The 22288-nt window shown below is 40.2% G+C and overlaps 1 protein-coding gene across 1 annotated transcript in view; it reads left to right on the forward strand.

Moving 5' to 3' along the window:
- LOC125230542 (PAN2-PAN3 deadenylation complex catalytic subunit PAN2) overlaps positions 1 to 22288 on the forward strand; it is a 34787-nt gene that overhangs the window by 8293 nt on the left and 4206 nt on the right. The window contains exons 8-22 of the mRNA XM_048135723.1: positions 740 to 892; positions 1946 to 2042; positions 3298 to 3393; positions 4321 to 4425; positions 5984 to 6065; positions 6700 to 6851; positions 8510 to 8659; positions 9822 to 9939; positions 12861 to 12887; positions 13210 to 13346; positions 13806 to 13981; positions 16107 to 16191; positions 16858 to 16949; positions 19027 to 19135; positions 19893 to 20062. Coding sequence (XP_047991680.1) covers positions 740 to 892; positions 1946 to 2042; positions 3298 to 3393; positions 4321 to 4425; positions 5984 to 6065; positions 6700 to 6851; positions 8510 to 8659; positions 9822 to 9939; positions 12861 to 12887; positions 13210 to 13346; positions 13806 to 13981; positions 16107 to 16191; positions 16858 to 16949; positions 19027 to 19135; positions 19893 to 20062 — 1749 coding nt within the window. The remainder of the gene's footprint in view (positions 1 to 739; positions 893 to 1945; positions 2043 to 3297; positions 3394 to 4320; positions 4426 to 5983; positions 6066 to 6699; positions 6852 to 8509; positions 8660 to 9821; positions 9940 to 12860; positions 12888 to 13209; positions 13347 to 13805; positions 13982 to 16106; positions 16192 to 16857; positions 16950 to 19026; positions 19136 to 19892; positions 20063 to 22288) is intronic.

Below are 22288 nucleotides of genomic sequence, written 5' to 3' on the forward strand. Positions count from 1 at the left end.
GGTGAGTGACATAGCTAGTTTTGTGTCTTCCTAACCCCCCACTTCCCTAAAATGGGGAGTGGAAGTTTGTAAGGAGCATTTCGCAGTTTTCGAGTTTAACGCGAGCTAGTAACAAATAAATGTACAATTGATTACACATCCCAATAAACAAGTGTATTGTTTTATCATTTCTTACTAGGCTTGCGCCGTTTCGTTCGTTGATCGGAGCGCTCCGATCTCGTTCAATCGCTCCCACGAACTAGTTCGCTGTTTTAGGCCTTTTGTTCATTTAGTTCAGTCAGACCAGCGACCAATACGATCGAACAGATCAGAACGAATGGGACCGAATAGTGTCAAAATAATACAAATAATAATTCAGGGCCGAAAGGTTGTAAGTACTCGAAGCTTAATATGAAAACTTGACGTTTTTGTGTTGCTCTGCTAAGTAGCGCTAGCTCGTTCTCGTTCCGAACCGCTCGCGCTCGCTAATCCGATACTGAACTAAATGAGCAAAGACCGATTCACAGAGCACGGAAAGATTCAGTTCCTTTCGGTCACTGGCAGGGTAGCCATGTACGGATGGCATTAGAGAAACAACAGCTTCGATGAATATATGATTTATTCTGACTGATATTAGGCAAGGTACACGATTATATAGGCAGTGCTTACGTACTACTGACATAGGTAAATACATACTACATCACAGGATTTTATTCCTAACAGTTCATAGTTCGTGAACGACACACCTTATTTCTTACAGAGCTACTGAGTTCGCCGACGCCCCCCCAAACATTCCGTTCGCGGGTCCCAACGAGTCAACATTCCAATTTTCATCGGTACCCCTACCGTCACTGGCGGCTGGCCCGAGATGGTTCAACGAACTACCTCCAGCCTTCTTTAAGAAGGGGTACAGGTATGTACCACCTTAAATACAAGATGCATGCATGATCCGCGGTTACACATAAGACCTAACCTTTACCATAGTATAGGCTACTAGACTCATATCGAATTTGGCCCAATAAATGATTGTCTTCTGTAGTATTTGACATAAAATAACAATATTTGTAGATTTTGGGTATTAAAAGTGTATGATTGTGTGTAATTTTTTATTTATTTTGGCCACCGAAAACGCTGTCAGCGATGTAGTGACGTCATCGAATTCGAACCTTACTGCATGTCAAAACAATCACTGACATATTGAACTTTATGCCTTCATACTTAAAAAGTCAGAAAATGTTGTTTTCGAATAGAATGACCTGGATACACAGAATAGATTAACAGGGCTGTGTTGTTTTCGCCTGATTACATAAAAGTATATTTTAAATATATTTTTTGCTGTTTTAAGTCATAATAAAATATGATAATATTTTATTTCGGTTAATTGGACAGTGTTTAATCATATAAGACAGACTTTTAAAAAGGTCAAGTAGCCTATAAAGAATACTATTGTACAGTATGGCCACTTCCGCTCCCCGCTGAAAGCGCCACCGACCCCCTCTCGGTTACCTCACAGTTACCGCCTGTAAAAACGCGAACAGTCAACCTGTCATATCTCACTCATACAAGCATGGTACGCGTTCACCTACACGAGCTTAGAATGTGTGCTAGGAGCGCGCCTCTTTCATATATTTGATCACCAGTGTCCGAGATGTGCCTTTACTTAAAGTTTTAAGAGTATGGAGTATTACGTACGCTTACTTGTTTGCATTTTATAATCACAAAATGTTCACGGTCAACTCTCGACACAGGAATAAAGCTTTAGATAAATATATATCGACCCATGTTTACTTACTAGTATGTACCTGTTAAGATTGTTAAATATTAAACCATCTAACCAAATATAAACCAAAGTTGTAAGCATCTAAGCATTTTTATTGATTTTTCTTAATATTTTTTTCGCTTTGCGGACTTGATTCATCAGCGCTGTATTTTGATATGACAACTTAAATATTAAATTGATCTACAGAAAACCAAAGCCGATCGACCCAGAGGTCCTGAACACAATGAAAATGCAGGGTCCGATTGGCTACGCACCAAATCCTAGGACTTTTAAAAGGAACCAGGTAAATTTATTTTAAATTTTACTTTTAACTTACGGAAATCACTTATTACTTAATACCATTGTTATCCTTGGCTGCAAAATACTCTGATATTTCGTACGTAAGTTCAGAAAACTCATTGGTACGAACGAGCCGGGATTTGAAATGAAATGAAATTATTTATTTGCCATTAAGGGTCAGTTGCATCAACCACATTTGACAGACGAGCATTTTCAGAATTTGGGACACCCCAATTAGCGTAAGTTGTTAACAAAAATTTACTCACTGTCAGTTTTGTGACGATAATTGAGCATGAAATTTCTTTACAAATATTGTTTTTGTGTTAATTGCATAAACTTTAAGCGATAATCTACAAAAATCCAAACAATATGTCATATATTACAGAAAAAATTACGGACACCACCGTGGTGGCGAAGGCCGGATTCGAACCGGCATCTTTAGCAATCCGGGCTAACGCCATGAACCCCTAGGCCACCCCGTCACAGCGGAAGCCGTCGAAATTTCTCTTCTATATACCATCTTTGTAAGACTAGTCGTCTTTGACCAACTCTAAGGGCAAGCAGTAGGTGCTTGTAGTAGTGTGACTACTTAAAAACACAAAATCAAAATATTTGTTAAAATAATTTGATTTGTTCCCATAGTTGCGATAATCTACATTCAGAATGCGAAAAAATAAAATTTTTAAACAGATTTTATGCTTAATTGTCGTCACAAAACTGACAGCGAGTTAATTTTTGTTAACAAGCTAATTGGGGGGCCCCAAATTCTGAAAATGCTCAGACACATCATTGTCACGCTGTAGAGTTGTAGACACCTATGGAACTTCCCATACAATAAAATTTAACGAACGCTTTAACGGTGACAGAGGGTTTGATGCTACCGGCCCTAAATGTGGTGTACAATGGTGTTAACCCGCGACCTCCGGTTTGAAAGTCGGGCGTCTTATCCACTCGGCTACCACTCGCTTCTAAAACTATGAGTTCAATATCAATAAATGCAATAAATAACATATGTGGGATATTGTTATGTCTCTAATAAGAAAACCAGGAAAACACTTCAGTAGTTTTATTTCGCCAAGTAAAACTAATTTATACAATTTTATATTAATTTCTCACAAGCTCGCTCGCTCCCCATTCAAACCGTTCTCCCATCGCCTTTCACACCTGTCACTACTATCATACAACGTTCCGTTTCACGCCATCATCTTAAGTTCCGTTCCCACACATATACTGCAAAGGGAAAATTGTATCTTTTTCAGATTCCCTACATAGAAGATACCCTAGAAGACTTGTTTACGGCAAAAGTGGCCGAGAACAAATTCACGAACCAACCGGTGCCCAAGCACTATCAAAAGGTACGCTATTGACATTCAAGATACGGCCGACTTACAGAATATTCAAACGTAAGTTATTTCTTTTTTCTACTCGTACCTACTTTTATTTTGTCATTTACAGGGTCGTGCACAGATACTTAATAGTTATTTTCTCAAACATGCAATGAAATATTGTCTTTACGTTCCTTAAAATGGGCTGGGAAGTATCGCTTTTTGGGCGCAACAACTCGAGAGGACTGTAAAGGGATTTCATATTATTTTTTAGGCCTAGGCCTGCAAAGTAACTTTTTTTTATAAAATATTGTCCTTTAGAGCATTTTTTTTTATTTCATTGTATGTTTGAGAAAAGCACTATACATGCCTCGGCGTGAAAACGGATTCCCGGCCTCGTATCCCTATATACCCACTTGGCCGGAAATCCTCATTTTCCCGGCCTCTGATGTAATGTACTATTGTTATACAAGGGGGCAAAGTTGTATTTTAACGCCGAGTGTGGAATTGAAAAACGAGCAAGTGAAAGGATTCTATTGTTGAACCACGAGCGAAGCGAGTGGTTCGAGAATAGAATCCTGAACTTGCGAGTATTTTAACATACGAGAAGTAAAATGGGGGGGGGGGGGACTTGTTTTTGGGGTTTAACGTACTGCGTTACATTGCTACCAACTTAACATCCCAGAAAAAAAGTCATGTGGACCATATACATGCTTTTTCACCAAACGTTGTGTCAAAATCCAGGTAACAGTGTGTAATTCACGAAAGTTATTCTAGAAAATGATTAAAGAAGTATGGTGGTATGGTAGTAGAAAAAGTATTGTATGCAACGTTCTTTACCTGAGTCAAAAAGTTCTAAATTCAGCGTCTAAATTCGCGGCACACGTCATCACCACTAAACCACCCGGCAGTATGGCTCATAAAATTTTCTCAAGTATATGATACATTTCTTTTCAGACTGATGGTCGTTACAACAAGCAAGACGGTGAAACAGGGAACAAGCCCGGCCTCCCTGGATTGGAGGCTATTTTACCAAATTCTTACTGCAACTCTATGCTTCAGGTAATTGGATTAATTTTCAAGTGCAAATCCTCTGCCGTCTCAAAATTATTGCTTATTACCTATGGCACAAAACGTATGGAGTTTTAAAGCGGTATCATTTTCAACTGCGAAACCCAAGGCACGATCATCTCTCGTAATCTGTGTATTAACTTTAGAGAACAAATAAATAAATATTATAGGACATTCTTACACAGATTGACTGAGTCTGGCCGGTAAGCTCAAGAAGACTTGTGATGTAATTGTATATTATGTATATTGTCGTCTGCGTACCCAGACAAAGATATACATAATATACAAATATTTTACTAATATTATAAATGGGAAAGTGTGTGTGTCTGTTTGTTTGTCCGTCTTTCACGGCAATACGGAGCGACGAATTGACGTGATTTTTGAAGTGGAGATATTTGAAGGGATGGAGAGTGCCATAGGCTACCTTTTGTCTCTTTCTAACGCTAGCGAAACCGCGGGCAACAGTTAGTTTCCTTACGTGCACGACAATTACGCTCACTCCCATGTGAACTTGAAGTGGAAAATGTCAAAAAATGACATGTAAACAAACATTATATTTTAACGATTTTTCGTTAATTTTAAATAAATCGAATAACAAGAGCTACTATTTCAAGTGTAATTTAGGTAGATAGATTATAAAGACATGGATATAATACCAAAAAACAGTTTCCAAAGCATTACTCACGGTATAAACTTCCAACCCCAGACTACAGAAAGAGTCAATAAATTGGTGCTGGCAGGGCATATAAGGAATCTTGAAGACCATAGGAGTAATGGTACAAGTTCTTCGAGCTAGTGATATGGTATTCGCTAAAACTCCGTCCCGTTAATGCCATATAAAACAAATCTAAACGTAAGTACCTAGTCATATCCGCGGCCGCAGAAATATCCGACACGGGCCCATTCCCAGGCTAGGCCTGAATCTTTAAGCATAATCTTTTACGGGAGGAAAAATACTAACAGCGTATTGAACAATATTAGGTAAACAAAGCTTAAATATAATTTATTATAATGTTTTGTTTTGACATGTCACTTACGTTTTCTTTTCACCGTAGCTATCCATTTAGTTCTTTGATCCAATTTCCAGTGGGCTCTAAGAAACGCATAGAACGTGCAACGACTATTTATGCCATTATTTTTACAATTAACAACGAAACAACATTGATGCCCCATATCAAACATTACACATTGTATTATATTTTATGAGTTTTGATAGATGACAACCACAATCAGTGTCGATTTTGACCACCGCAAGCACTGCGATCGCTTTGCTTACCCCCTCCATGCACTTCGCACAAAGCCAATATATGTACATAGAAAACATCCATGATTCAGGAACAAATTTATATCTGTGTATGTCACACGAATAGGTGTATGCCCTAACCTAACCGGTATTCGAATACGGAACCGCAGCTTAGCACTCTTAGCAGGCCCCTTCCAGGCACTACCTACGCGCTAGCCTAGACCGGTCGTCAAAATTAAATAATAAGTCAACTTTATGTTTTTTTGCAATACAGATTAAAAATATTTATCTTCATTATTGTTTTAGGTTCTGTATTACACTCCAGCCGTGAAAGCAACGTTGCTAGCCCACACTTGTGCTAAAGAGTTCTGTCTCAGTTGCGAATTAGGTACGTATCCATCTCTATACGTCGTTTGATGCAGATTTTACGTATATTGTCCTTTAGCATGACACACTGTCACAAATAATAATTTCATTGGATTTTTATAAAAAAGTTGCGATTTTTTCTCTGATTCACATTTAAAACACTGGTTGGTAGAATTAAGATCTTCGAATACGGGCCAGTTGCATCAATCACATTTGACAGACACATCATCGTCACGCAGCAGATGTCTATATCGAACTTCCCATTCAATAAAATTAAACGAACGCTTTAACGGTGACAGACGGTTTGATGCAACCGGCCCTAAAGATCACTTAGTAATATGCTTCCAATTTTCAAGCCCTTATTTGAGTAAGATTCTTCGGTACAATGAACAACACATCTGTGAATACAAAGTGCCAAAAATATGTATAAAGAACTTTATTACCTGTACATTAAGGTGTGTATACCTATTTTTGGAACTTCTTCTGTAGTCACAGCTGTGTGTACTGTACCTAAGTTTTCGCTATTCGGCGCAAACGATTGGCATCTTGTCTAGTTACCCAGTTCTGTCCTTTATTTTGTCCCAAGTCCCAAACAATTTGCATCTCCTTCTAGTCACCCAGGTCTGTTCTTTATTTTGACGTACTTTTTATTACAGGTTTCTTGTTTCGAATGCTCGACTCATCTGGCGGCGCGGCTTGTCAGGCAGCTAACTTCCTAAGAGCCTTCCGCACTGTACCTGAGGCCGCTGCCTTAGGCCTCATCCTACCTGATAGACAGGACTCCCAAGATCTTCAGGCTTTGATACAGGTATAATGTCATTTTATAACTATACCATTAACCTAAGAAGATACCCGTGCAAGAAACTTCAGAAACAGGTAGGTATCTATAGTAATAACTTCTTATATAAAAAAAAAACTAGCACGGCTTGTCAGGCAGCTAACTTCCTAAGAGCCTTTCGCACTGTACCTGAGGCCGCTGCCTAAAAACTCCAGTTCATAGTACAAGCATATACACCCGGCAAATCTTCAAATCAGGGGCGTGAAACAGTGATCTGGGCGAGCTCACTCCATCGTAGGCCACGTCTTTGCCTTTGGCTAGTCTGTGGCCAAGAGAAAGCCCATTTAATAATAATTAAAAAAAAAACGTTCAGTCGAATTGAGAACCTCCTCCTTTTTTTGAAGTCGGTTAAAAATGAGATTAGATTGCATTCGGCGCCGCTTGTCAGGCAGCTACTTAACTTCCTAAGAGCCTTTCGCACCATGCCAGAGGCCGCTGCCTTAGGCCTCATCCTACCTGATAGACAGGACTCCCAAGATCTTCAGGCTTTGATACAGGTATAATGTAATTTTATAACTATACCATTGACCTAAGAAGATACCCGTGCAAGAAACTTCAGAAACAGGTAGGTACCTATAGTGATAACTTCTTATATAAAAAAACTAGCACGGCTTGTCAGGCAGCTAACTTCCTAATAGCCTTTCGCACTGTACCTGAGGCCGCTGCCTAAAAACTCCAGTTCAGATACAAGCATATAACCCGGCAACCTTCAAATAAAGGGCGTGAAACAGTGATCTGGGCGAGCTCACTCCATCGTAGGCCACGTCTTTGCCTTTGGCTAGTCTGTTGCCAAGAGAAAGCCCATTTAATAATAATTAAAAAAATAGATATTTCATTCGGCGCGGCTTGTCAAGTAGCTAACTTTCTAAGGCCCACTTGCGCCAACCACTTAACTCAGGGTTAGTGGGCTGTCATCTGTCAAATTCCATATAAAATGGTGGGTTAACCCTCCATTTTCGTTGGTGCAAGTGGCCCTAAGAGCCTTCTGCAGTTCTGCAGTTCTGCACTGTACCTGAGGCCGCTTCCTTCGGTTTTATCCTACCTGACAGACAGGATTTGCAAGCTTTAATACAGGTAATATACGTTTAGCCCCAGCACACTCTATATTGAAAATCTCTGTGAAGAGCAAGTGGAAAATATTGGAACTGATTGAAAATTTACTCCTTGGTTCTAATTACTGCCTTACACTTTTTATAACAGGGTTAACACACTGTAGGTACAATCTATACTAATATCGAGGACCGTATAATACGGCCTGTGTGGTGAGGGGTTAAGAATTTCACCACCCCCTTTCTTCCCGTGGGTGTCGTAGAAGGCGACTATGGGATATGGGTTAAATTGTGGTGTAGGCGAGAGGCTGGCAACCTGTCACTGCAATGTCACAGTTTCGTTTTCTTTCAACCCTTTATTTGCCAAGAGTGGCGCTGAAGCTTTAGTAGTTTCATGTGTTCTGCCTACTACCCCTTTATGGGATACAGGCGTGATTGTATGTAAGTATGTATGAAGAGTGACACTTCGCTAAAATGGGGGATGGAAGTTTGTACGGAACATTCCGCAGTTTACAAATTAAACGCAAGCGAAGCCGCAGGAATAAGATAGTAAACTTTATAATTTCGTTTTTATTTCAGAGTTGGAACCGTTTCATGCTCCACCAAATGCACTACGAAATCCTAGAAACTCGTAAGAAGGAAAAGGAGATGGCGTTACTCGCTAACAGCTCTCCCCCAAAAACTACCAGAGGCAATGTACCGGCTCCCATAGTAGCACCCGCCACACAGGTAAGTCTTCCATACTTACTATTTTCGCCATTTTTTTTTTCAAAATTGTTTCCATACTTTTTTTTTTGATTTGGAAATTTTTATGTGTTTACCACTCAGAATCGCGAACTCTTTTTTCCCAAAGTTTTTTTCCCATTCCGTTACCCAGATTTTATTGAATTGGATTGTATTGTGGTATCTGAAACTCATGGAGTCAAATCAAATGAACCTGATGTTTAAATTTTTAAAAATAACCATATTGGATGGGCCTGTGCCTTCGGTGCCTGACCTGTCAAAAATTACAATATGGTGGACGAACGTTTTGTAATGTCATCGAATTTTAGAATGATTAGAATTCAGTTTTCGCGTTAGAAAGAGACAAAAAGTAGCCTATGTCATTCTCCATCCCTTCAACTATCTCCACCTAAAAAATCACGTCAATTTGCCGCTCCGTTTTGCCGTGAAAGACGGACAAACAAACAGACACACACACTTTCCTATTTATAATATTAGTATGGTTATGGATAAAATCGCAAACACACGATGGAGCCTTTAAGAGCTCGTTATATTATATCGCTATATCGCTCGTTATATCGTTTTTCTACTCCCGTGTCGTTATTCGTCATTTACCGTGTCGTGCATAGATCGTTAAAACCCTACATAAAAGATGCCCGCCCCCGGCCGGCGCCCCGCGTACCCACGCATACGATATAGCTCTTACAGCATTGTTAGGTAGCCGTTAAGGGATATAGCGGGCCGCGGGGCGCCGGCCGGGGGCGGGCGGCGGCGCGGGGGAGTGCGAGCGACAGGGTGAGTGCAGAAACATTGCAGAGGACAAGTCAAAATACTTATAGGAAACAGTGCGAATTTCACGAAAGTTATTCTAGAAAACTATTCAAAAGTAAGTGCATGGTCGTAGAAAAAGTATTGTATGCAACAGTGTTTAACTGAGTCAAAAAATACTCGTGGCGTCTTAATAACAATTTTCGGCTTCGCCTCAAATTGTTACCCACGCCACTCGTCTTTTTTGAGCTCCTTTAAACGCCTGTTGCATAAAATACTATTATATTATTAGTATGGATACAAAAGGATTACAAGAAAGGCTTTTTCTGGAAAAGAGAGGATCGGTATCGATTTTCAACTTTATGTATTTTTCTGTGATAATGACTTAATTCACAACCAGGTGAACGGATACCCAGAAGAATACCAGTACGCAGAGCTAGAGTTCCTCGGACCCAGCACGGAGTTCGAAGACGGAGAACCCAGGGAAGACGGCTGGCATAACTTGAGCCAAGAAGAAGGTATCTGATTCAAATTTTCACGATTTTTACACATATTTAAAATTGCAAACGGGACTTATAGTTATCTTAGGGATATCGCAGGTTGAAAAACCGAATATCGTGTTGTGTGTCGACAAGGTGACATCCCTAGTGCACAAACTGTTCAAGTGGGTAGTCAGAACCAAGTGCGGGTAGTTTGAAAAACTCGTACAGCTAGAAGATGTTGATGTCAACTTCAGCCAGTCTGCTCCGAGACCACGGGGCAATGCCGTCCTTGAAACGTCGGAGGTTAGTGTTTAAAACATAGTAAATACGCGATTAAGTCCCGTTTGCAATTTTAAATAAGAAGGTATCTATATTACGTTCGTATGCTATATATAATAATTTTATTATTATATCAATTATATGTAATATTTTTATTTCGGTCAATCAAGGTATTATAAAAAATAAATTACAAACACATGTAATGAACTAAAACTACATTAAATTATAAACCTCAGTATTTAAAATAAATAAATAAAAATAAATATTATAGGACATTCTTACACAGATTGACTGAGGCCCACGGTAAGCTCAAGAAGGCTTGTGTTGTGGGTATTCAGACAACGATATATATAATATATAATATATAAATACTTATATACATAGAAAACATCCATGACTCAGGAACAAATATCTGTGCTCATCACACAAATAAATGCCCTTACCGGGATTCGAACCCGGGACCGCGGCGCAGCAGGCAGGGTCACTACTGACTGCGCCAGACCGGTCGTCAAAAAAGTATTTATTTTCCTTCTCAGGCTAGGTATTTTACAATATGTATATACCTAAAAATAAAATATAAATACATTTACAAAACAATATAAAAACATATAAACATATTATAAAAAACCTAACCTAGGGTGCCGCCAGCAGCAGGGCAGGGCCCAAGCTGCCGGTGGTTAGGGCTGCAGAGAGAGGAACCGTCGGACTATCCGCGCCGTGTCCAAGATCACCGCCGCACGCATCTGGCCCTTGATCCAACCACCTAGCGAGAGTCTCTCAAGATGTTGGTCGAGACTCTTCGCTATTATTATATAATAGTTTTATTTCAGTCAATCAAGATATTAAAAAAAAATTACAAACACATGCAATAAACTAAAACTAAATTAAATTATAAATATTCTTCACTACATCACTAATAGCAGTAGCAGCATTTCCTTGCTGTATTGCCAAGGCAATACGCTGCGAAAGTACGCGCCAGCCCTGGGGTCCCCTGTGGTATCCACCAGCCTCTATTTATATTATAAAGAAACAGAAAATATACTACCTCCAGGAAACCTACGAGCCCACCACTTTTCCAAGTATTACATAAACTACCATGAGACACTGACATAATTATTAATATTGTGCAAAAATTGAGGTAAGGGGGATTTTGTCAACGAGTGTTAATACCTCGCGACAGTCACAGGCTGGAGAGAGTTATAGACACGAGTTTACAAATTCTTACCTCCTGAGTTACACACAATATTTTTCATCACATTTGAAAGAAAAAACACAGAGGAAAAAAAGTCATAAGGCAAAACCTTCTAAGGATGGCGGCGCCGCTGCGACCAGTAGTCCATCTTCATTTATATCGGATTCTTCATATAAATCCATTTTTCTTGATTACAAACGCTTTGTGAGCACAAACAAGCACTAAACTACTGCATATAAATTAAATGCAATGTTCAAAGAAGCATACAATTGAACTAATTTTACGTGTCCGTCGAAATATTTTGTCAATATTTTCTGAAGTTTCTGTTGTACTGCCCGTTGCTTTGACAACGCGGTCAAGCTCGAATCGAGATGGCCGTCACAATTTCCTGTCAGATTGCAAATTATAACGATTTATCTGCGTGAAATTTACGAAATAAATGTAAAACACACTGAAATAATTGTAAAACATAAATAAAATGCATTTTTTATTATGTATAATATTTTTAATAGCTTAGTAGTCAAAGTCTGGTAGTGCAACAAAAATCCTTGGCTGATTGAAACATCCTTTGCCTGAAGTATTGTACGGATAGTATTAATTTTTAAAACTGTCCATAACTGCCTTGGGAATAAAATAGTACATTATTCTTCAGTACACGTAGATTCACCTTTAAACAACAAATGTGATGAAAACATATTGAAACCGGGTTACTCACATGTAAAAAGTAGAAAAATGATCGACATGCTTCTCGTTAAACGAAATAGATAAGCTAATCCTTATTGGTAGCATACAGGGTGTAACAAAAATGGTGGTGATCCGTTTAAGGGCGTATTCAGTATCGTATTCTCATCAGGAAAAAGTAGGATAAAAATTTTTTTTCGCAAAAAAATTTTTTATCTTTGTATGGAGATTCGACCGATTCGCGCGGCCCGGCTCATACAAAAGTGAAAATTTTTTTAGCGAAAAAAAAATTTTCTTCTACTTTTTCCTGATAAGAATACGATACTGAGTACGCCCTTAAACGGATCACCACCATTTTTGTTACACTCTGTACATACTGGTACACGTCAATACAATAGGAACATTGTGATGGATACATTGTGGATATTTTAGTGTTTAATTTAATAATGTAATATTGCCTGTGTGGTGACGGGTTAAGAATTTCACCACCCCCTTTCTTCCCGTGGGTGTCGTAGAAGGCGACTGTGGGATATGGGTTAAATTGTGGCGTAGGCGAGAGGCTGGCAACCTGTCACTGCAATGTCACAGTTTCGTTTTCTGTCAACCCTTTATTTGCCAAGAGTGGCACTGAAACTTGAGTAGTTTCATGTGCTCTGCCTACCCCTTCATGGGATACAGGCGTGATTGTATGTATGTTAATTTAATAATGTAAATATTGACATGTAAAACAACATTTTATCAATAAATAAATAAATCAATCAATCCATCGATTTAAAAAATAAATGTTTATCATTTGTACATGCAGCCTTATTTGGACCTGTGGAATACTCAGGTAATTACATTTCATTTTTTTTCCTTTGTAGACATAGTAAAATTTTATACTGAACCGATATGAACAAATATGTTGTTGACCAAAAATACCTTCGTTATAGGTAGATATTTGTGTATAATTAATACTCTAACTCTGAAAAACTCTAATTCTGAAAAAAAAAAACATTTGTTTTTTTTTTTCTATTTGCAACCCTAAGCCCCACCCAGGTATAAACTTTACCGCCTGTGGGCCACAAAATAGCTCATTACGAATCAGTATGCAGGCATGTAATAACACCGTTTATGGGCGAGTGTGATGAAAAATAAATAAACGTCTTTTGTAGTGACCCCAGATCCTCAGCTAAACAAGGTGAACGATGAGCTGCCAAACCAACAAGTGGATAGAGAAGAGTCGGACATATCCCAACTCTTCGCCATCGGCCGACACCAGCTGAACCGCTGCTTAAAATGCAACAAAGAGGTAAAAAACAGATAAAAACTTATTGTACCATCATCGTAAACCTGTTTGCCACCGACGTGGTAAAAAAATTTCTTAAAGTACGGTTAAACCTTACATGTTAATTGGCATTATATTTCTTAATATCTAACATGCATTAAACAATAACAAGTGTAGTGAAATGATTATTATAAAGGTATTAAATTTAATTCAATGGACATTGCAAGATAATAAAATAAATAAATAAACATATGAAAGGATAAATATGTCAAGGAAATACAACAATGATTTTTAGTTTTTGTATTATTTGTAACACATCTCCATACGCGAAATTGGTTTCAATCTACAGGTATATTTACTCTCGCATGCTACAATTGAACCGATATCCCTCGGTCGATTTCCACAAAGGGGGTGGTGAAATTTTAACCGGCCACCACACGGTCGTCTCAAGAACTCTATTCAACCTTTAAAACTTGTGCACAGGAAGAACGCTCATCAGTAGTCCTAGCCTGCGCTCTCCAATACCCAATGGGCTCAAACGCAGCTCGCGGCTTCGCAGAACTAGTGCGAGCGTCTCTCGCACCTCGCCGCGCCACGCCCGCCTGGTGCGAGCAGTGCTCCCGCTTCACCCCCACACAGCAACAGGGCAGGGTCATACGGTATGTCTTATACTGGACACTAGCAGGGTTCATACATACTAGCCTGCACTAGGCTGTACACAGTGCGAGGGCCTCTCACACCGCCCGCCTGGTGCGAGCAGTGCTCCCGCTTCACCTCCACACAGCCACAGGGCAGGGTCATACGGTATGTCTTATACTAACTTGACACTAGCAGGGTTCATACATACTAGCCTGCACTAGGCTGTACACAGTGCGAGGGTCTCTCGCACCGCCCGCCTGGTGCGAGCAGTGCTCACGCTTCACCCCCACACAGCCACAGGACAGGGCACGGTATGTTATACTTGACACTAGCAGGGTTCATACATACTAGCCTGCACTAGGCTATACACAGTGCGAGGGCCTCTCGCACCGCCCGCCTGGTGCGAGCAGTGCTCACGCTTCACCTCCACACAGCCACAGGGCAGGGTCATACGGTATGTCTTATACTTGACACTAGCAGGGTTCATACATACTAGCCTGCACTAGGCTGTACACAGTGCGAGGGTCTCTCGCACCGCCCGCCTGGTGCGAGCAGTGCTCACGCTTCACCCCCACACAGCCACAGGGCACGGTATGTTATACTTGACACTAGCAGGGTTCATACATACTAGCCTGCACTAGGCTGTACACAGTGCGAGCGTCTCTCGCACCGCCCGCCTGGTGCGAGCAGTGCTCCCGCTTCACCCCCACACAGCCACAGGGCACGGTATGTTATACTTGACACTAGCAGGGTTCATACATACTAGCCTGTACTAGGCTGTACACAGTGCGAGCGTCTCTCGCACCGCCCGCCTGGTGCGAGCAGTGCTCCCGCTTCACCTCCACACAGCCACAGGGCACGGTATGTTATACTTGACACTAGCAGGGTTCATACATACTAGCTACTAGGCTGTACACAGTGCGAGCGTCTCTCGCACCGCCCGCCTGGTGCGAGCAGTGCTCCCGCTTCACCCCCACACAGCCACAGGGCACGGTATGTTATACTTGACACTAGCAGGGTTCATACATACTAGCCTGTACTAGGCTGTACACAGTGCGAGCGTCTCTCGCACCGCCCGCCTGGTGCGAGCAGTGCTCCCGCTTCACCTCCACACAGCCACAGGGCACGGTATGTTATACTGGACACTAGCAGGGTTCATACATACTAGCCTGTACTAGGCTGTACACAGTGCGAGCGTCTCTCGCACCGCCCGCCTGGTGCGAGCAGTGCTCTCGCTTCACCCCCACACAGCCACAGGGCACGGTATGTTATACTTGACACTAGCAGGGTTCATACATACTAGCCTGTACTAGGCTGTACACAGTGCGAGCGTCTCTCGCACCGCCCGCCTGGTGCGAGCAGTGCTCTCGCTTCACCCCCACACAGCCACAGGGCACGGTATGTTATACTTGACACTAGCAGGGTTCATACATACTAGCCTGTACTAGGCTGTACACAGTGCGAGCGTCTCTCGCACCGCCCGCCTGGTGCGAGCAGTGCTCACGCTTCACCCCCACACAGCAACAGGGCAGGGTCATACGGTATGTCTTATACTGGACACTGTACTCGTATCATGAATGTTCATAAGTTGTTTTAGACTATTTTTAATGCCCCATGGGCTCGCAACGCAACGTGACTTGACTTCGCTGAGCTTGTTAGTACGAGGTGCGGTACAAAAGTCTTCGGCCCGATAAATATGTCGGAAGATTTAAAAAAAAAAGTATGGATATCATTGTGTTCGTAATTTATTCCACTTTTTTGGTGTATAGCTTCTTTAGGTGTCTGTTTCCTGTAGGTTTAATTACGGTGTTTAGTGTTAGGTTAGTGCCCAAACTTATTTGTTCTATTTAAGTAGAAAAAAATCTTCGGTTGACGACGTGACCCGTGCGGTTTAGGCCGATTTTAAGGACAAAAATCTTTATTATTTTTATTAGGTGATAGAGAAGCTTTTAAAGAGATTTGAAAAGTGCGCACAGAGGTCAGGGAAGACTATATCAAAAATTAAAAATAAAATTGTGAAGATATGTAATCCCTTTCTTTGTTAGGCCGGAAACTTTTGGACCGCACCTCGTGGCTCTATGCTTTTTTAAACGAGAACACGGAAACAGCGAGCATGTTAGCCTCTAGCTTTTTTTATTTTTACAGGCTACCACCGATACTGGCGATTAACTGTGGCGGTGTGACTTCTCACGAGAAGGCCTACTGGGCTAAAGGCACGCCGAAAGAAACGGTAATTACTTCTTAAATTACCTTTTAATTACCAATTCGCCAGACTTAGTACATCGTCATCTTTATGTAAGACTGTCTAAGAATCAAACATTTCAACTAAATCGTTCGTTTAAATCGATCCATCATTCATCATTCGCCTGCCCTTATTCCAGTCATTTGGGATCGGCGCAGCATGTCCTTCCCTTCCATACCTCGCTATCGCCCGTCATCTCATCGTTCTATCTATTTTTGGTTAATCATGGAAAACGATCCGGGCGTACAAACTAACATTCTTATCCTTAATTCATAGTCGTAAAAGGCACAAATGACAACAGTTACATTTTTTTATTAATTTTTTCTTTTATATTTTTTATAACCTCTTAATTATATTTCCTAAAAATGTATTCAAAATCAATTCATTAATTACAACATAGCAAAAACTTACAAATAAACACTTATACTAAAAATCTTACAAATAAAAACTTATACTACTTATCTACAACTACAACTTATCTACAAATAAAAAAAATGGCTCAAATCGTCGCCAGTGGGTAAGGTGCCCAGAAGGCTGGCCTCATTGCCACGCTGGATAGCTATACTTATCCACTTAGCGAAATACTGGCCAGCCCTCTGGTCACCAAATGCGTCTATGAGGCGCGTGGACAGCTCCTCAATTTATATTTTCTAGCCGGACTCGACGAAACGCGGTAGCAGCAGTAAGCCGTGTCGATACGGCATGCACTGTGCGAGACCGGGTTGCAGATTCAAACATCCTGACAGGTAAATAACACATACACCTACACTCTACAGCTTTAGACACTGGTCCCACCGCGAGCTAGCAAACTATGAGCTATCGGCTATAAAAACGAACAAAAGATAAGCACTGCTGCGTAAATAAAAGAGACACGGCGATTTTGATAGCTCACCGCTGGGCGAGTAACTATAAACATCGCCGTGTCTCTTTTATTTACGCAGCAGTGCTTATCTTTTGTTCGTTTTTATAGCCGATAGCTCATAGTTTGCTAGCTCGCGGTAGGACCAGTGCCTTAGTGCGTTTCACATTATCCGATCCGATATCGGATGTCGGACCGATATCCCATAGATTACAGGCGCTATCTTGGATTTTTTTCATTGAAATCCTTCCGACATCCGATATCGGATCGGATAATGTGAAAACGGACTTACGGTGGTCTAGCACAACTTGCGTTATCACGCAAGTCCATACATCAAGCGCGACTTCAAGTACCCGCGGGCGGAAGAAGAAAGAAATTCTGCTATACAGATGTAGTACGAAAAGGTTCGAAAACGTTCGTATTTGTCATGCTAGTTCAGTCAATGTCAGTACATTTAGTACTGAGACTGACTGAAATAGCATGACACGTTCGTACGTTTCCGTAACAATACAAGGCAAATCTTTTGGCACTACATCTGTACTGCCTGGCCACATTATATCTTGTAACACGACGGGACCTATTTAATAGCGTATTTACGTCCCAAGTAATGAGGACGTCGTTGTTCTTGTGGTCTTCACTAAATTCACAAAGAAAAGAAAAATCGCGAAAAATGATTTATCTGGGCACAATTTAAGCTGGGTATACTCTGCGGTTTATCCGTCATGTGCGTGGGTCGCACAGAGAACCTCCTATAGAGTGCCAATATTGTAAATTTTGTGTGCGCTACAAATCACCAGTGCTTGGGGCGCGAGGAGCGGGAGGGGAATGTGTTTAGCGCGCTGCGATTGGTCGTTTCAAGGACGGCAGGCAGTCGCGCCAGATGAAAAGGGAGTCGCGTAAGTAGCCAGTGTAAGTTGACCTATGCCGGCTCTGAATAAATTATAAATATGACTTATTTGTGGAATGTAATACCGTCTGTTTTTTAATTTGATCTTCTTGTTACCTTTCCACACCATTTCACACTACAGGTGGAAATCTTTAAGCCATCAAAATACCCTTTTTAATTTTTTTTATTGCGAAAAACACGAGCTGCTTTCGGGTCGGTTACTTGGTCGTTACTTTTCGGGCACAGCGAGCGCCCGCGCTTATATCATGGCAAATACAAGTAAGGCTGGTGACCGCGAGTCGTCTTGTAATGGATGTCTATAGGGGTTGGTCTGTGGTGGGTCGTGATGAGTACATATCAGATTATGTCGGTAGTCCATTTTTTCCATTATTAAGCTGAGTTTAAACCAGCAAGTTATTGCTGCAAGTTTTGAGACGCAACTATATGTAAGAGTGAGTGGCAAATATCTGCATCTCTTTCTTGCACATACTTCTGTCTCAAAACTTGCAGCAATAACTTGCTCGTCTAAACTCAGCTTTACACTATGATGTTGAGTTCTACATGTATCCACTGAACACACCTACCTTATATAACCGGTGGACATTCTATTTAATAATGCAAACATTGTAAAACACGGAAAAAATGGACCAGTTACATTTGCCCCGCTGTACCTTATAGATTGTGTTCCTAGAATTACAGTAGGCTAATAGTTTCCTACTAGTCATATCAGCTTCTTTTAAAGAACTGTCAAAACGATTTGCTAATATGGAATTACTATGAAATACTGAGGAGTGACGTCACGGTCAATTCATTTACTTTATAACTTTCTCTTTGACTTATTAAATAGAAATTATGTTTAAACATAACCATTGTCCATACTCTTCTTCTAATTATGTGGTGCTTTATTTCGTGCACCGCATACAATATTTTATTTTAAATATAGGAAACTAGCCTATTACCGTCATCAATGTGTTTCATGTAATTTTACCAGTTTTCATCTAACTCTAATTTTTTTTGGCTAAAACCAATTATGTTTAGTTTAGAACAGTTGATTCACCTATATTTCGTAAATTTTCAGACCTAGTCCGTCCCAAAGTTCGTCCAAAAGCCCTGACTCTCACTGCGTATTGCCGCACCAGCTACTGATAAGACTGCAGTCGGATGGTGACGTCATTATCAATGATAAGGTACCTACTTCAAACTAACCAGCAAATCTCGCTACCTGATCACACCTCGGTTTGACTGAAACCACCAAAAGTTTGACTGAAACAAAAAAGTATTCATCCTTTTTTGACCCCCGATGCAAAAACGACGGGCTGTTATAAGTTTCACATGTCTGTCTGTTTGTCTGTGGCATCGTAGCTCCCGAACAGATGGACCGATTTAGATTTACTTTTTTTTTGTTTGGAAGCTAAATTAGCATGTTTGATGGAATGCAGTCATCTATGTCGGGGTATTTTTTAAATTTTTTTTTTATCAGGTACCTATGGATATTGCAATTTAATTTAGCCAAGAGTCAATATCAGGACTTAAGAAGTTATCCAATTACATTTTGAAAAAAACCCCGACCGCGACATAGTAGACCGATTTTCATGAAACATGGCTTAGAACACTCCCGACTAACTCAGCTTTCAAACAAAAAAAAACGAAATCTAAATCGGTTCACCCGTTCAGAAGTTACAATGCCACAGACACACACACAGACAGACAGACACGTCAAACTTATAACACCCCGTCGTTTTGCGTCGGGGGTTAAAAATGGTTTTTCCAACTTCTAAAGACTATTGGGGTACAGAAAGTTTGTAAAAAATGCTTATAAATAGATTTTTTTGTATTTTATTCCCATTTGTAAATATTATTTTCGCAATCAGGGAACAACAAAAAAACTCAATGTTAAGAAAAGAGACCTACCTATTTCAATATTTCATTTATTTCTACCCACAGAACGAAGCACCAAACGACAACCGAGACAAACACAAGAAGAAGCAAGTGACAACGATTTCTGAAGAGGAATACAATCTCTCAGCTGCAGTCATCTGCGTCGAGGACAACCCTAAGAACCTGGTCGCCTACGTGCAGATAGGGGAAGAGTGGCATATGTTCAACGACGTTAGGTGAGAAATAGTACAATAATAGTACTACATTAGTACTAATAGTACTGCAGTAGTACATAAATAGTTCTTAAATAGTACACAAGAAGAAGCAAGTAACAACGATTTCTGAAGAGGAATACAATCTCTCAGCTGCAGTCATCTGCGTCGAGGACAACCCTAAGAACCTGGTCGCCTACGTGCAGATACGGGAAGAGTGGCATATGTTCAACGACGTTAGGTGGGTTATTATTTTACCCCGTCATTTAGGGTTATTGTCCTTTTTGTATCCCAGACATATTGGCACTTCTCATGAGGAGGTTAAATCTTGACTGCCATATGATGACAAAAAATATCCTAGATGTGTCAGATTGATTATTTTTTCGTGTGTATATACAATCACGCCTGTATCCCAAATGGGTAGGCAGAGCACAAGAAACAACTCAAGCTTTAGTGCCACTCCTGCCAATGAAGGGGTTTAAAGAACACTAAATTGTGACACGCCACATTATAACCCATATCCGTACAGTCGACTTCAGCGACACCCACGGGCAGAAAGGGGGTGATGAAATTCTTAACCCGTCACCACAGGGGAAATTTTACTTTAATTTTAGTAAAAGAGCATTAATTTGATGTTTTGTAAACGAGTTCGGTTCTCCAGATATTTTACGTAACTATATTGAATTTGAATCAAAGTCTTACAGCTTACTATTAACAAAGAGGATCGAAGTATTATAGAGAGTTACTGTCAACAATGTGTAATCACAGTGCATAGACTGGCATCTCTCGATACAGGCTTAAGGCGAGATGATCTGTCAAACTAACCAATCCAAGGGGGTGAGGTGCGCGGCGTCCGGGCAGCCCCGCCCGCGCGGCGATGTCCGCTTGTCGCACGCGGGAACTCAAATTCGCGCGGCAGCATGACACAGACGGATCGCAGTCATAATGATCGCCGTATTTTAACTGGGCTTTCTTAGTTTTTTCATGAAATAGGAGGCAAATGAGCAGCTCATCGCCTGATGGTAAACGATCACCGCCTTTACCGCCTTTTTTTTTATTAGGTTTCATAGGCCTTTGCCCAGCAGTGGGACACCACTATAGGCTAGATAAAAAAAAAAAGGTTTCATCATTTGTGTAAGTAATACTAATGATTTATAGTTACAGTGTGTTTGGTCAGCGTTGTCGGAGCTTTTAAAGACGTACCTAAAGTACAATTAATTTTATCGAACTTCTAGTAATCGCACTTATTTACAGATCGACAGGGTGAAATAAAAAGGACCATTCAAACTTTGCATAGTGACTTTTGAGGTCATTATGAACAACTTTTATTAAGGGTCCAATGCTGAAACATATACGAAAAAAAATTGGATGTTCCATAGAAATGAGCTGTATCATGACAGTCGAAATGTATAAAATAGATTTTTTTTTTGCGTTTTCAGCATTAGTCCCACAGCAAATAGAAGCACAATTTGATTTAATTAGAAATTACGAGTTACAACTATTTACCTGCAAATATATACTGTGTAGAGAATTTTATGGAAATATACCTACTTCTCCTAAACATCATAACTGTAGCTTTTCCTGAATATATAAAAAAAAACTGAAAATGGGGACATAAAAATGGGGAGGAGGGTGAAGATTAACATCTCGGCGAGTTTTCTACTTCATTTTAAAGTTTTTTCTTATAAACCTATTGTTAACAGAACACAGTAACCGTCAGCTTCTTTGACCATAAACTTTATGTAAAAAGATATTATGTCATGTCACTGCTGTTTAAAAATACACATTATTTTTTTCAGCCGTGAATAAATAACGCTTTTTCATTTTCATATTGAATGCCTTTAACCTGTATACATGCCAAAGTTTCGAATTTTATTCTTGTTGTTCATGAACCTACTAATAGCAGGTTACTTACTCGTATAACGTATTTTGATGATCATGATGAAATCACTCATCCAGTCACTGATGAAATCTGTGCTATTTATATTAAGATATGAATAAAATCTAAAGTATGAAAACTATGCAATTGAAACTTTGTCTATTGAATAAAGTTGCTATTGATATCATATCCTGACAATTATATTTATCTGGTTTAAACCAGACCCCAAATTCGAGGATTCAGAAGAACGACAAAATGCTTCAAGAAAACAGCTTTTCTCTTCGCTTGACTCGTGTTGGTGGGGGCACTACCGCCACTAATATCTCCAAATAAAATACAACCCAGCACAAGATAAAATATCATACTTCATA

Source organism: Leguminivora glycinivorella, chromosome 10 (assembly GCF_023078275.1).
Source record: "Leguminivora glycinivorella isolate SPB_JAAS2020 chromosome 10, LegGlyc_1.1, whole genome shotgun sequence".
Taxonomy (NCBI): Eukaryota; Metazoa; Arthropoda; class Insecta; order Lepidoptera; family Tortricidae; genus Leguminivora; species Leguminivora glycinivorella.